At 40.6% G+C, this 14,486-nt stretch overlaps 1 protein-coding gene across 3 annotated transcripts in view; it reads right to left on the bottom strand.

The window, feature by feature from the left end:
- Window positions 1-1,084: 1,084 nt before the first annotated feature.
- The window catches only part of PAK1 (p21 (RAC1) activated kinase 1), a 203,297-nt gene continuing 189,895 nt past the window's right edge, over window positions 1,085-14,486 (bottom strand). For all 3 annotated transcript variants that reach the window (XM_031961338.1, XM_031961337.1, XM_012545318.3), the window contains exons 11-15: window positions 13,005-13,122; window positions 12,673-12,772; window positions 10,409-10,605; window positions 8,201-8,338; window positions 1,085-2,532 (exon numbers count right to left, since the gene is read on the bottom strand). In XM_031961338.1, the coding sequence (XP_031817198.1) occupies window positions 2,446-2,532; window positions 8,201-8,338; window positions 10,409-10,605; window positions 12,673-12,772; window positions 13,005-13,122 (640 nt within the window). In that variant the 3' untranslated portion in view covers window positions 1,085-2,445. The remainder of the gene's footprint in view (window positions 2,533-8,200; window positions 8,339-10,408; window positions 10,606-12,672; window positions 12,773-13,004; window positions 13,123-14,486) is intronic.

Genomic DNA, 14,486 nt, shown 5'->3' with positions numbered 1-14,486 from the left:
TTGAGATAATGCATGTAACATGCTTAGAGGTAATTATATCCAGGGTGTCACAGCTATCATGTCTAGAGCCTGCTAAGGTTTTTCATGTACATTATATCATTTGATTCCTACATTAGGAGATAGATGTTATTATCATCCCCATTTTACAGAAGTGGAAACTCAGAAGTTTAATAACTTGTCCATAGTCACACAGCTAATATTTAAATAGTATTAAAGCTGTATTTGAATTCGGGTCTATGATAGGTAGTCCAAATATCATTATCTTTATCTCACTATGAATAAATTGTGATTTAGTAAAGTGACTTCTGTAGGCTTTTCCAATCACAGATCCAGGACTTTCTTCTCACTGTATCATAGAATTACAGATTTTAGAGCTTGGAGGCATTTTTAAAGGCTATCTAGTCCAACACTCCTATTTCATAAAGGTGGAAACTGAGACCTAGAGAAATTAAGTGATTTCTTTATGGCCACATAGGTAAATAAGTAGCAGAACCAGGGTACAAATTCAGGTCCACCTGTTGTTGCTATTTAACTGTGTCTGACTATGACCCTGGGGTTTTCATGGCTAAGATACTAGATTGCTTTGCCATTTCTTAAGGCAAACAGGATTAATGACTTGCCTAAGATCACACAGCTAGTAAAAGTTTGAAGGCAGATTTGAACTCAGGTCTCCCTGACTCCAAGTCCAGTGGTTCTATTCACTGAATCATCCAGCTATTCTCATTTTCTCCACATTCCAATAATATTTTCAGCAGTGGATAGAGAATGGGAATGAACTGTACAGCACACTCAAAATTCATACATTTAGAGTGAAAAGAAGCTCAGAGATTCACCTATTGCAATCCTCTCATTACCAATAAGGAATTGAAACCTAGAGATTTGCTAAAGATCCAAAGACATTCGGTGAAATTCAAAGCCTGGTCCCCCGAGTCCAAATCCCTGGGATAGTTTACTTGGTCAAGGAAGAGATGCTGAAGGAAACCCACAACCTGTCATCTACTAGAATTAAATTCTCTCAGGTCAGAACATGATTCCTTACTTTTTGATCCTGGAAGCTTTTATATAAAGAAAGATGATGCACATATAGTATTTTCATCTCCTTTTATTGAAGGAAATAGAAACTTGTGCTACGGAGTCTGGGACACTTTCGGAGTAGGACTCGGTGGCCAACGGGTCTGACAGGAGGCCATGGCAAAGGCAGCCCAGGCCCTGTCGAGGTTGGGAGAACAGATTACAGAAGGGGTAGATGTGAGCCAACCATTCCAACTGCACGTGGAGAGCCAACAGCCAAGCCACACATCTCATGGGAGAGCATCTCCTTCATGGCTGCCAAAAGCATCATCTCATGCTATTTCTCTTGCACTGTAAAAGCCAAGTTTATCCAATCCTTCTTGTAACCAAGCCTGTCCCAGATCCAGCAATGCTTGAATTCTCCCCCTTGCCTCATCTGCCTTGAAGAGTCAACATCACCGTCCAGCTAAAAATTCTAGGCTGAAACCAAGCTGAGTTCTCTCTAAAAATAATCCATATTAAGTTGGCAGAGGCGTAACCACCCTAAAAGAAGAAAAAAATGGCTCAACAAATTTCCCTGCCCCAGCTTTCTTTCATGTTGCCCCTCACCCGACATGTATCCTTGGAAACTTCTCAGTGGCACAAAACGTATAGAAAATAATGCTGGGAGGGAGCGAGCTTTGGAGGAGAAGAGGGTACAGGAGCAAGATTGAAAACTGTTATATTAGGCAAGGCTGGTTCACAAAAAAAGCACAGGGGCTGTTATTGGGCTAAGTCCTCCCAATGGTCACAAGCAGCACACAAACACCGAAGGGTCCAGCTCTCGCCCCACAATGGGCCTGAGGGTCCATGCCAGACTCCAGGAAGCACAGCCATCTCCTTTCTCCTATTGGTTAAAGCTGCTCACCATTCCTCCAGCTGTTCCCATCTCTGAGTTAAAATGAGATTGGTAAATGTGGTTTGGGATTAGGAAGACAAGGAAATATGGAAGCCTCCACCACTGGAATAGATGGACTGTCATGGAATCAGCCCACCAACAGTTCTATTTTCTTTGTAGGATGACAATAAAAGTTATAGGGAGAGAAAGAAAATATTTTGCTATGTGGGAATTGGGTTCAACAGTTCTCCATGAAGATGCCAGACCATCCATATGCAATCTTTGCTTCCTGGACCACGACAGAGAGGGCAAGTTCTTGGCTTAGAAGCAGCAATGGATGGATCGGTGTCTATATCACAGATCTCTTGCTGACCCTGAACCAAAGCTATTTCTGCCAATCTTTACCCATGGTTCCCAGTCTCGAGAGCTCTAGGCGAGCAGGAAGAAGAGGACAACCACGAGGAAGCGAGGACTAGAAGCATGTCAGGGATCGAAGGTCTCTGCGGGAATGTTTCACAGCAGGCTTGGCAGGAAGATGCTGGGGAGGGCTGGGCATTCTAATGGTTGTTTTTGGTGGCCTCCTTTGCAGCAGCAATCAGGGGCGTGAGGCTGGAGAGGGGTTTGGCGAGTTTTAAGAACTGATGCTAGACAAATCAAAGAAAAGAAGAAAAAGTGAGTGTGAGGGGGGGAAAGCCCCTTCTGCCTCCATTCAAAGTACTTCATACACACAAGACATAAAGCAAAGGCTTATTATTGTGATATTAAGGATCTGTCCATACAGGATTATGGAGACTGAGACAACCTCCAAACATCAATTTTTAATTATATAATTCTTTCATGATCTGCAAGCACCAGACATTATCCCACTTGAATTTTATAATAACCACCTGAGGCAAGTGCTATAAAATTAGCATTATTTTAATAAAGAGGAAACAAAATACTTAACCCCATTTTAGAAAAAGAAATTGAAGAAGCCTTCAGTGAAAAATAATTTCCAGGATCAGATGGATTTACAAGTGAATTCCACCAAACATTTAAAGACCACTTAATTCTAGTACTCTATCTGGAAAAACAAGTAAAGAAAGAGTCTTAATAAATGCCTCTTATGACACAAATATAGTGTTGACACCCAAACCAGGAAGAGCCAAAACTGAGAAAAAAAATTTTTGTGGATTTCCTTAATGAATATTGCTGAAAAAATGTATATAAAATATTACCAAAGAGATCACAGCAATTTATCATGAGAATAATGCACTATGACCAGGAAGTATTTTTTATTAGGAATGCAGGATCGATTCAGTAATAGGAAAACTCTCAGCACAATTGATCATATCAATAACAAAACTAAAAGAAATCATATAACTACCTCAATAGATGAAGAAAAAGCTTTTGACAAAATACAGCATTCATTCCTTGTAAAACATTATAAAGCATAGGAATAAATAGCGTTTTCCTTAAAATGATAAGTACCTAAATCTAAAACCATCAACCAGCTTGTTGTATCCCCCATACATTGCATGTAATGGGGATAAGATAGAAACCTTCCCAGTAAGATCTGGGTGAAGCAATGATGCCCATAATTATCACCATTATTCAGTGTTGTATTAGAAATGTTAGCTTTAACAATTAAAAAGAAAGAAAGAAATGAAAGGAATTAGAATAGGCAATGAGGAAAGAAAACTATCACTCTTTGCAGATGATATATGTAGAGACTCTTAAGACTTCAATTAAACTTTTAGAAACAATTAACAACTTTAACAAAGTTGAGGGATATTAAATAAATCATATAAATCATCAGCATTTCTATATATTACCAACAAAATTTAGAAAGATTAGTTCCATTTAAAATAACTGTAGACAATATAGTTAGCATCATTTCCTATTTACAGAAGAAGTGACTTACAGTCATATAATACAGTGAGTGTCAAGATGAGGTGGAAGCTCAAGTTGGTATTCCTGGTTTACCAGGTATTACAGACGAGGAAATGTGTGGAAATGGAAAGAGAACTGGACTTGGAGTCCAGGGACCTCAGTTCAAATCCTCACTAATTGCTAACATGCCAATAATAATAGTTAGCATGTCAACCACAATAACCAGCATGTCAACCACAACAGCTAGCATGTCAACAATAATTGCTAACATGTCCATGACAATAGTTAGCATGTCAAAAACAGCTAGTCTGTTAACCACAACCAAGCTAGCATGTATATAAGCCTTTAAGGGCTTTCTCTTATGTTATCTGATATAACCTCTTCCTTTTCATAGGTGTTGTTTGAGCCACCAGAGCAAAATAACGGCTATTTTCTTGCAAAAGTTCCTCTGCTTTCCCTCACCAACCCCTTTCACAATTAAATTTGGTTCTTCTTTTGGGATGCCTGAGTTGGGCTATTTCTAGGTGTGGTTTCTCTTTCTGGGGAGAGTTCAGAAGTGGTGACGTTTGCAGCACACAGCAGAATCCAATTATAATCTTAACACCTTTGGATGTGGAGTTTTCTAAATTTAAGCTGTCATGACAAAGAGAGAACAAATTTGTTCCACTGAGCCTCAGAAAGTAGAACTAAGAACAATATGTTATAAAAATAATAGCTGACTATCTAGTGCTTTAATGTTGGTAAAGCATTTTAATGTAATAAGCATTTCATGATAAAATAATAAAATTCATGTTACATTTATATAATTTATAATAGCACTAAGTATTTTAATATAACAACATAATACTAGCATTTATATAGTACTTTAAAGTTTACAAAGCACCATAAACATTAGTCTATCTCATTTGAATCTTACAAGGCTGTGAAATAGGTACAATTATTATCTTCATTACACAGATGAGAATTCTGAGGTTGAGAAACATTAAGAGATTTAATCATGTGTCTAAAGCAGAATTTGAATTTAGGTCTTCCAAAATCCAAATTCCTTATTCTACCCAATGAACCCAAATTCATCAGAGCTTCAAGATAATTCTGTGAAATAGTCAGTGTAATATCCATTTTAAAGCTGTAGGAACTGAGGCAAACAGCAGGTAAGTGACTTGCCCAGAATCACACAGTTAGTTATCCTGACTTGTCAGATATATTATAAGGAGGATTCTTTTCATATATGGTTTTTTGTGACTTTAGAATTCTGTCATTCTGTCAATAAATCCAGCAATCTACTATACCAGGCTGCCTTTCGGGAGGCAGATTTCAGCTCAATATGAGAAAACTTTCTAAAGACTACATCTGTCCTACACTGCAATGGGCTGCCTTATATGGTAATGAGCTACTTGTCACTCCAATGATGATCTGGAGATGCCGTCTAGATGAGAAGATCTATCCTTTCACAGCACAGTTAAAAATGTCCTAAAACCTTTGGATTATCGCTGGACTTTTAAAATTGGCCAGGAGGTAACGTACAGTTCCTGTACAAGGAAGGCCACAAATATGATGCTGCCATCAGAGATCCTGGCTGAATTTTAAAGATGAGATGGGGCACAGTAGCCAGACCCCATTTCTGCTTTCTTTACTCATACTTCCATCTTCATCAGTTGTTCCAAAGGTGCTCTCTTCTCCTTCTTTACATCCTCTGACTTCCATGAAGGTCATCAACAGCACCACATCATGTGTCTAGAAGCACGGTCACTTTCAATTTTACTCATACTTGTCAAATTTATTGACTATACTTTTCTCACTTCCAATTAGATGCCTTGGAATCAGTTAAGAATGAGTTTGGTCTGCTTCTGACACATACAAATCATGACATCACAACCATTGCTCATCTCTGTGCCTTAGACATCAAAGGAAGGAGTTTCTACACTGATGAAATCATAAAACTGGACATCGCCCCTTGCATGTCCCTCCAATAAGCTTCTCACACTCAAAATGTCCAAAACGGAACTTAAATCACTCTTCCCCTAAACCTAAAATAACTTCTCCTAGATCAAAAGATAATAAATAGAAGAGTCAGCATTTGAACCCAAATCTGCTGACTTCTAGTGTTCTTCAAGGGCATTGCTTTGTGTACCCAGGAGTCACTTAGTAATATTTTCCTATTTCTGGCGGCATTTCTGACAAAAATGGCCACAGTGACTGACAAACCCATCATCAAACATCAATTCAGTCATTCTTTGATTCATTCATTTATTGACATTCATCTATTCATTTATTTGCTCAGTTGTTCTTTTTTTTTTTTTTTTTTTAATTGTTTGTTTAAAGCAACCCAGGTGTCCATTCTCATCTGCCTTCCTTCTGATTGATGTAATTATGGATGCATGGGTTTTTCTTACCATTGGTGATTTCTACCAGAATAGCTACTTTATCACCACAGGCTATAAAGGGAGTGCACCCCAGAGAGAGGCGCAATCTCTCATCCTGGTTCCATCCCACTCACATCATGGAATATTATGCAGTCAGAATAGATGAGACCCACTGTAGCCCCACTAATGCCAACAAATTCTAATTAGGTGTGTTCCCTGGCTTATGTGTGAGTTATGTATCTCTTGAATCCATGAGTGAACTCTTACAATATCTTCCCCTTAGTGCTAGACCAGCATCTCAGATGAGAGGATCTAGAATTGGAAAGGACCTTAAAGACATCTAATCCAATTCCCGCCACTTTACAGACAAGGAAACCAAGACCTATAGAAATTAAGGGACTTGTCATAAAGGTAGTAAATGGCAGACCTCCAACTTAAACCCTAGTCCCCTGACTTCAGAGCCAGTGTTCTTACCACTCTGCCATGCTCTGTGTACCAGGAGTCACTTAATAGTTGTTTGTTGAAGGACTGGTTCTCCCTGCCTCTGGTCTCTCTCCTCTCTAATAATTGTAAGTCTTTAAGATTTCCAAAACATGGTACATATATCATCCCTTTTGATTCTCAAAAACGGCTATTATTACATCCATTTAACCGATGAGAAAACTGAGGCTAAGGGAGATTATGAGGGAGGGTCAAACGGCTTACTAAGTGTCTGAAATGAGGTTTCCTATTATGAATGTGAACTAGCTGCTCTAATTCCTGCAGAGGCTATTGAAAATAACTTCTCAATTCATACTCAGATGACATCATTACCTGATACCTAAAGCTTTAGTGACTAAATTCTAAGGCCTTTCACAACCTGTATTTCTAATCTTATCTCTACTTTCCAGGCAAATGGATAGACACACTATCACCTAAGAATCCTTCAGATTCCCTCCTCCCCCTTGCTTTTGGCCTCCCTGTTCCCTTTGCCTGGAATACCCCTGCCCTGTCTTTATGATTCCAACCAACCCTTCAAGGCCCAAATCTAAGGCCATCTCCACTCTGAAGCCTTCCCTCTTCCTTCAAGGCTGAAGTGATCCTTCCCGCCTCAGAAGATGGTGCACTTCTCCCCCACTCCCCCGTTCCAGTCTCTCATATTGTCCTAGATTTCTGTTACTATCTCACTTTTATCTCCCCTCCTAGATTATGAATTTTACCAGGATAAGGAGGGGCTGAACCTCACTCACTGCTAGATATTCTCCATTGGTTAGCATATGACAAGCCAGGTAAAAGTATAGGAAATGTCTGTGACTCCTACCCATCCTTTTAAAGATCAGCTCAAAAACTAGAGAACCATCAGATTTAGAAAGCAAAAAGATCCTAAGAGAACACAGAAACACAGGTTTACAAGTAGAAGGGACCTCAGAGGTCATCTCCTCAAATCTTCACATTTTATGGAAGAGGAAATCAGCATCACACATTCAGTGATGAGACAATGTTTTCCTGTTCCAAGTTCAGGGTTCTTTAAAAATATCAGGTTACTAATGTCAAATGCAAATGCAAGTAGGTCCCCATGGGCCACATAGAGACTTAGAAAACCACAAAGTAACAATATCTTTGTTGTGTTATGTTTTTATCTATTTTGTTAAACACTTCACAATTGCATTTTAATTTAGATAGTTGCACTCAGAAGCACTGTGGACCACAAGTTTGACATATCTGTCTTGGATAAGACCACACCTCCTGAGCCTTGATTTTCAGCCACTGGCTGTTCCTAAAACCTAGTTGTTGACAATATTCCTCCCCATGGAATGCTTTTTCTCCCTCTCTCTGAAACACTTGTCCCATGTGTAATAATAATCTGCATAAGTGACTCATCTTGCTGTTAGGATCCAAGAAAGCAAGGACCACCTCTTTTATAAAATTCCTCTCTCTCCCATCACCTTGCTCAATGCTCTGCATGCTGTAGTGCTTGATGAATGACTAAATGAATAAGTGCGCGCCCCCTCTGTGCTTTATGGAAAGGCATAAGGACCCATGAGACAGAAACCCAGAGCCCACCAATCTGGTGCCTATGCACAAGGATAAGGGATACCTGTAACAGCTCTTTGGCTGATCCTCTCTTCTCCACATCCATCTCAAGACAGCGGTTCAGGAAATCCCGGAAGATGGCAGACAGCTTCTCTGGATTCTGAAGCTCAGGAGTACCATTAGTAGCAATGAGGTATAAGGCCTGTCAATACAAAGGGAGAGAACACTTGGAGATCATCATTTGATATATTCTATACATCCAAAAATAATACGGTAAGCGTGTTCTCAACCCCTCCACTAGATAAAATTCAGATTTTCCTTTCCCATCAGCCCAGCAGGACCCAGGCGCTGGTACAAAAATAGGAATGTACATTTCTGTAGTGTGTTAGGGTTACATATGGGGATATCTATGTGTGTGCGTTTATGCTTGTACAATTAAACTGTACTATTACACAGACACACACACATGGGTGTATACAAAATGCAGTTTTAAGTTTTAACAGCTTAAAAGTACACTAAGACTCTTGGGACACCTTATATTTAATTGTTGTTGTCTGTCCTTTGTTCTCCAAGAGAATCATGACATCAGAGACGTGGTGCCATGACATGCAAGAGAACTGAATTTGAGTGAGGGAGGCTGTGCAAGGTCACCTGCCTTGCTTTCCCCTCCAGAGCCATCTGGGTCCAGTGGCCAGATATAGATCAGGATGACTAGAGATGATTCTGGATACAGTGGGAAAGCTAGGTCTTTAATAGGTCACAGTTTGACTGAAGCAACACTCAATCAGTGATTAAGGCTGGGTAAGAAATGAATCAAGAGATTGGACTCTTTTGCCTAGTCAAAAGAAAAAAAATCAGTGTGGGAGGGGAAGATTCTCAGGGTTTCTGGCCAAAATAGAAACAACTGCTATTTACATTTACTCTGGGGCACTCAGGGCCCAGACATGCCTGGGACCTGTTGTCAGTGAGACCATGAGAGCCTGAGTGATTTGAATTTAAGGCATGGTCCTTAAGAAAGAAATCTGGCCAGTGAAACCCAAACCCAAAAAGTTGCAGGGAAAAATTTTTTTTAAATATACATACATATATAAATAATAACTCCCATTTCTATAGCCCTTTAAGGCTTACATTCTCCATATCATCTTGTGAGGGAAGTAATACAAACATGACTCCATTGGGGTGACTTATTAATAAATGTCAGGTTGAGAACTTGAACTCCTCCAGCTCAGAACACAAAGAACAATCACCACGCCCATCTCTGTGGTGCAGAGGCTCAGGCACATCCCTTAACTGACCTCCAGGAGTCAGAAGAGCCAGGATGAGTGGCTTTGTTTTCCAAATACTCCTAATAAACCCAATTTGGGGAGAGCCATCAGTATGCTCAGACCCTTTTCCATCTCACTAATGTCCCACCGAGGCAGGAGGAGAATGTCAGCTCGTTAGAGGGCAGAAACACCTTCACTTTTGTCTTTGTAATCCCTACATTTAGTACAGTACTTGGCAATACTGGGTGTCACGATTGCTGAGGCAATTAGGTAGCACAGGCAGATAGAGCACAGCCCTAAAGTCAAGAAAACCTGGATTCAAATCTGGTTTCAGACACTTCCTAGCTGGGTGACTCTGGGCAACATGATCCTGTGTGCCTTAGTTTCCTTATCTGTAAAATGAGCTGAGAAAGAAGTGGCCAACCACCCCAGTGTCTTTGCCAAGAAAACCCCAAATAAGGTCACAAAGAGCCAGGGACGACCGAATAACAACAATGGCAGATTGTTGGAGGCAGTCTTGGGTTGTACCCAACTGGGAAGGTTTTGACTCTGGTTCTGACCACAGACTATGATTGTTTTCTGGCCTGGTTAAGCGTGGAACAATTGCCTGGTGGCTGATTCTTTAGCAAAAGCAAGCCACAAAGCAAATGATGTATATATGGTACATACACACATGTGTGTTTTTTTGTACACATGTTTATTTTTATATACATGCACGCCTAGCTCTCTACACATATAAACACCACCTCAATGCCATAGAACATGGGATCCCAACCATGATGCTCCTCTTTCTCTCTCCCTCCCCTTCTCTCTTTCTCTCTCTCTCTCTCTCTCTCTCTCTCTCTCTCTCTCTCTCTCTCCCCTAGAGCACTACAGATGGACAAATATTAATTAGATTGCCATCCACAACACTGGGCATGGAAGGGTTAAAGTAAAGGGTACAATCAATAGCTTAACTCCTCATTTACCCTCAATTTTGCTGCCAGAAGAAACCCACAGATACTCACCCTCAGAGGGTTTTCATTGAGGTAGGGGGGCTCCCCCTCAATCATCTCTATGGCCATGATGCCCAGGGACCAGATGTCCACCTTTGGGCCATAGGCTTTCCGAGTCACAACCTCTGGAGCCATCCAGTATGGGGTCCCAACCATGGTGCTTCTTTTGCTCTGTTCTGGGGTGATCTGAGCACAGAAACCAAAGTCGGCTGTGGTGGAAAAGAAGGACAGAAAGTTAGTTTTATTTGAACATTCATTTATTCAATTGACATTTAGGGCTTTCATTCCATGAGCCTTTAGAGATTTCATAGTAGGTTTCAAGGTCAATATTAACCAACAGTGTTATGTGGCAGGCAGAAGAGCTAACATAATACTTCAGTCAACATTAACAGAAGAAGAGGATATAGAATAATAACAATAACTAGCATTTATATAATACTTTTTCAGTCATTTTTCAACCATGTCTAACTATGACTCCAATTGGAGTTTCCTTGGCAGCGATAATGGAGTGATTTGCCATTTCTTCCCTGGGTCATTTTCCAGATGAGGAAACTGAGGCAAACAGAGTGAAATGGTTGTTAGGATCACACAGTTAGTGTTTGAGGCCACATTTAAACCCAGGAATGTGCCTTTCTGGCTGCTGGTCTGACACTCCATCCACTTAGTTGTCCACAGAACACTTTAAAGTTTATTATCTCATTTGAGGCTCACAATAACCTTGTGAGAGAGAGATGCTATTATCATTCCCATTTTCCAGGTGAGGAAACTGAGTTTGAAAGAGGTTAAATGTTTTGCCCAGGATCACAAAGCTAGTAGGTGTCTGAGAAAGGATTTGAATTTGGGTTTTCCAGACCTCTTACATCTGCATAACCTGGGCAGATCACTTAACCTCTCAGCTCTATTCCTCACTTGTAGGAAGCTAGGTGGTGCAGTGAACTGAGGAGCTTGGAGTCAGGAAGAATCAACTTCATGCCGGCATCAGACAATTATTAGTGTGACCCTGGGCAAGTAACTTTACCCTGTTTACCTCAGTTTCCTCATTCATAAAATGAGCTAGAGTAGGAAATGGCAAACTACTCCTTTGTTGAGAAAACCCCAAATGGGTCATGAATACTCAGACATGACTTAAATGACTGACCAACAACTACAATAAAAGATAGTATTTCTAATGCCTCTAGTATTTTATCTCAATGTTGCTAAAGAATAAAATAAGATAATATATATCAAATACACAAGATCAGAGACATAGAGCTGGAAAGATTCTCAGAGGTCATTTAGTCCAAACCCTCCATTTTACAAGGAATTTACAAGGAAACTGAGATGCAGAATGATTTGCCCAAGATCACAGAATTTGAACTTGGCTCCTCTGACTACAAAACTGGGGATTTTTCCACTATACCATGAGCTATATACAAGCTTTAGTTATTGTCATTATGAAGGAAGGGATCACTATTCAGGTAGAAGTTATATTAGACCAGCGGTGTGAAACTCAAATAAAAATGGGTCCCTCTGGGCTGCATATTGCCTTAGAAGACTATGAATTAGCATTATCTACGGTGTACTGTATTTTTGCTTATTTTGCTAAACATTTCCTAATTACATTTTAATCTGTCTCTATACTAGACAATCCTTTTCAACTTGGAGATTCCATCAAGCATACACCATGTAACCCAAAGCCCTGCTCTTAGCACTGTGGGGGACAAAAGGGGGTCACCCATCCACCATGTACCCAAAGCCCTGCCCTCGGCACTGTGGGCAACAGAAAGGGATCATGTATCCATCATGTACCCAAAGCCCTGCCCTCAGCACTATGGGGAAGAGAATTGAGGGAGGAAAGGGGTGTCACAGAAGATGTAGTCGCAATAACAGATAAGGCCAAAGGATATAGAAATGAAAGAAATCTTCACAATTCATCTACTCCAACTTTCTCATTTTACAGAGGGCACATGGAGAGACCAAAGGGATTTTAGTAAGTCCCCTCAGTAACAAGGGCCAATGAGTTACCCAATGTCACAAGTCAGGTCCCAGCTCTAAGCCTAGTGAGTATCTAGGTGTGAGAAGGACCATCCTATAGAGAGCTACACTGTGAGACAGGCGCTTGCTACCCCACATGCCCTCATACTTCCTCCCACCACCAAATTCAACTCGCTATCCGAAAGGGGTGATCGATATTATTCAAGGGCCTGCCCTTGATACAACACTGACCTCACCTACTGCCAGTACCCAGAGCTGCACAATTAACAAGGGGGTGATTGCTACCCACACCATTGACATACTTAGCTTGACAGAACCATCCATCCCAAGTAGAATGTTGTCGCTCTTAATGTCCCTGTGAATGACCTGACTGGAATGCAGAAACTCCAAAGCTTGAAGACACTAGAGGGAGAAAAGAAGGAAATCCAGTAACTTACTATGTTCTGTGATTCTGAGACTTTATTCTTAGAAGTTAATCCTCAAACCCTACGAGAATCTAAAATTCTATCATTCCAATATTCTAAGACTTTGCCAGTATAGATTCCTCTCGCTTCTGATAGTGTCCTGTAGGATTGTTCTAGGCCTGAGGTCGCTCCAGGTGAAGGGGCCCAAGATGGTAAGTAGGTTTCCTTACCTCCCGGCACACAGCAGCAATCTGCCCTTCATCCATGCAGGTTTCAGTCACGACATCTGTTAAGGAGCCACCAGCCAAGTATTCCATGACGACCCACAGCTCATCCCCTACTAGGTAACTACAAAGGCAGGAAGTCGGAGAGAGAAAAGCAGTGAAACAATGAGCCACAGTGCTTCCTGAACCTAAAAGGTAAGGAGGGAACTTTCAAGGCAGAGAAGAAAAGGTCCAAGTCAGCAGCATTCCTTTCATGGCCCAAAGCTGCTATTTAGACTTATTTTCATGGAGAATTGGGGGCTGGCTCAGAGTGGAAATCTTAACTTCCCACACGACATTGCTATGTGACCACCCAAGAGTCCTTCCACTTCTCTTGAAGTGCTTTCTTCAGGACTGGAGAGGCCCTGAGCTTTAATAAAGAATTGAGACTGATCCACAATTATTATTAAGGTCTCAAAAATACTCACAGAATATGATGGACAAAGGAGCTCTATTATTTTCTTGCTCCTCTGATCAACCTTAACTGAATGTGATATAAAATATCTCTCCCATTATTTGCTGTTGTGTTCAGTTATCAGTCAAGTCCAACTCTTCATGACCTCATTTAGGTTGCTGTTGGGGGGTTTTGTGAGGGGGAGGGAAAAAGATATTCAGAGTTGTTTGCTATTTCCTTATCCAGCTCATTTTACAGATGAGAAAACTGAGACGAACAGGATGAAGTGACTTGCTCAGGATCACCCAGCTAAAGTGTCTTAGGCTAGATTTGAACTCAGGAAGATGAGCATTCTTGACTCCAGGCCTCCTAATACATTGTAACCACTTAGCTGTCCCCTTCCTCATTTTAAAAATGAGAAATTAAGAAAGCAAAGAATTGAGGAAGCCGTTTAAAGACCCTTCCAATTTTAAGAATCTGTGATCCTGTGTTTCTAAGAGACCAAGATTCTATAATTCCAAGATTTTAAGATGCCAAAGTTCTAAGTTGCCAATGATCTATGACTTCCTATGGAACCCTTTATGGGTAGTATTCTGTACGTTCACCTGGATGATTTAAGTCCTGATAAAAAGACCCATTTTAAAAAGACAAAGGATTAGCAACCAAGACCTGCCTTGGGACACTTAAAACAGAGAGAGAAAATTGGAGCTGAGCCTCTAAACAAAGAGTGACGGATGAGCTCTCAGAAGGAATGATTCACCAGCACACCAGATTTTCCTGAATAGGGAGTGTGTGTGTGTGTGTGTGTGTGTGTGTGTGTGTGTGTGTGCTGGTAGAGGAGGATGGCAGAATGCGGTCTGTTATAAATAAATAAATGCGTACAGAATCAAGAATGCTTTACTCTTTCAAAGTACTTTTATACCCATTACCTGGCCTGTTGGAGAGTAGGTAGAAGAGTGGATTTTGGATTGAGAAAGTCCTGCCATTTATTAACTATGTAGCTATGGGCAATGCACTTAATCTCACTGAGCTTCAGTTATATTGTCAGTAAATTG

This window comes from Sarcophilus harrisii, chromosome 3 (genome assembly GCF_902635505.1).
Source record: "Sarcophilus harrisii chromosome 3, mSarHar1.11, whole genome shotgun sequence".
In the NCBI taxonomy this organism is placed as follows: Eukaryota; Metazoa; Chordata; class Mammalia; order Dasyuromorphia; family Dasyuridae; genus Sarcophilus; species Sarcophilus harrisii.
This window is presented reverse-complemented; position numbering and strand designations above follow the sequence as displayed.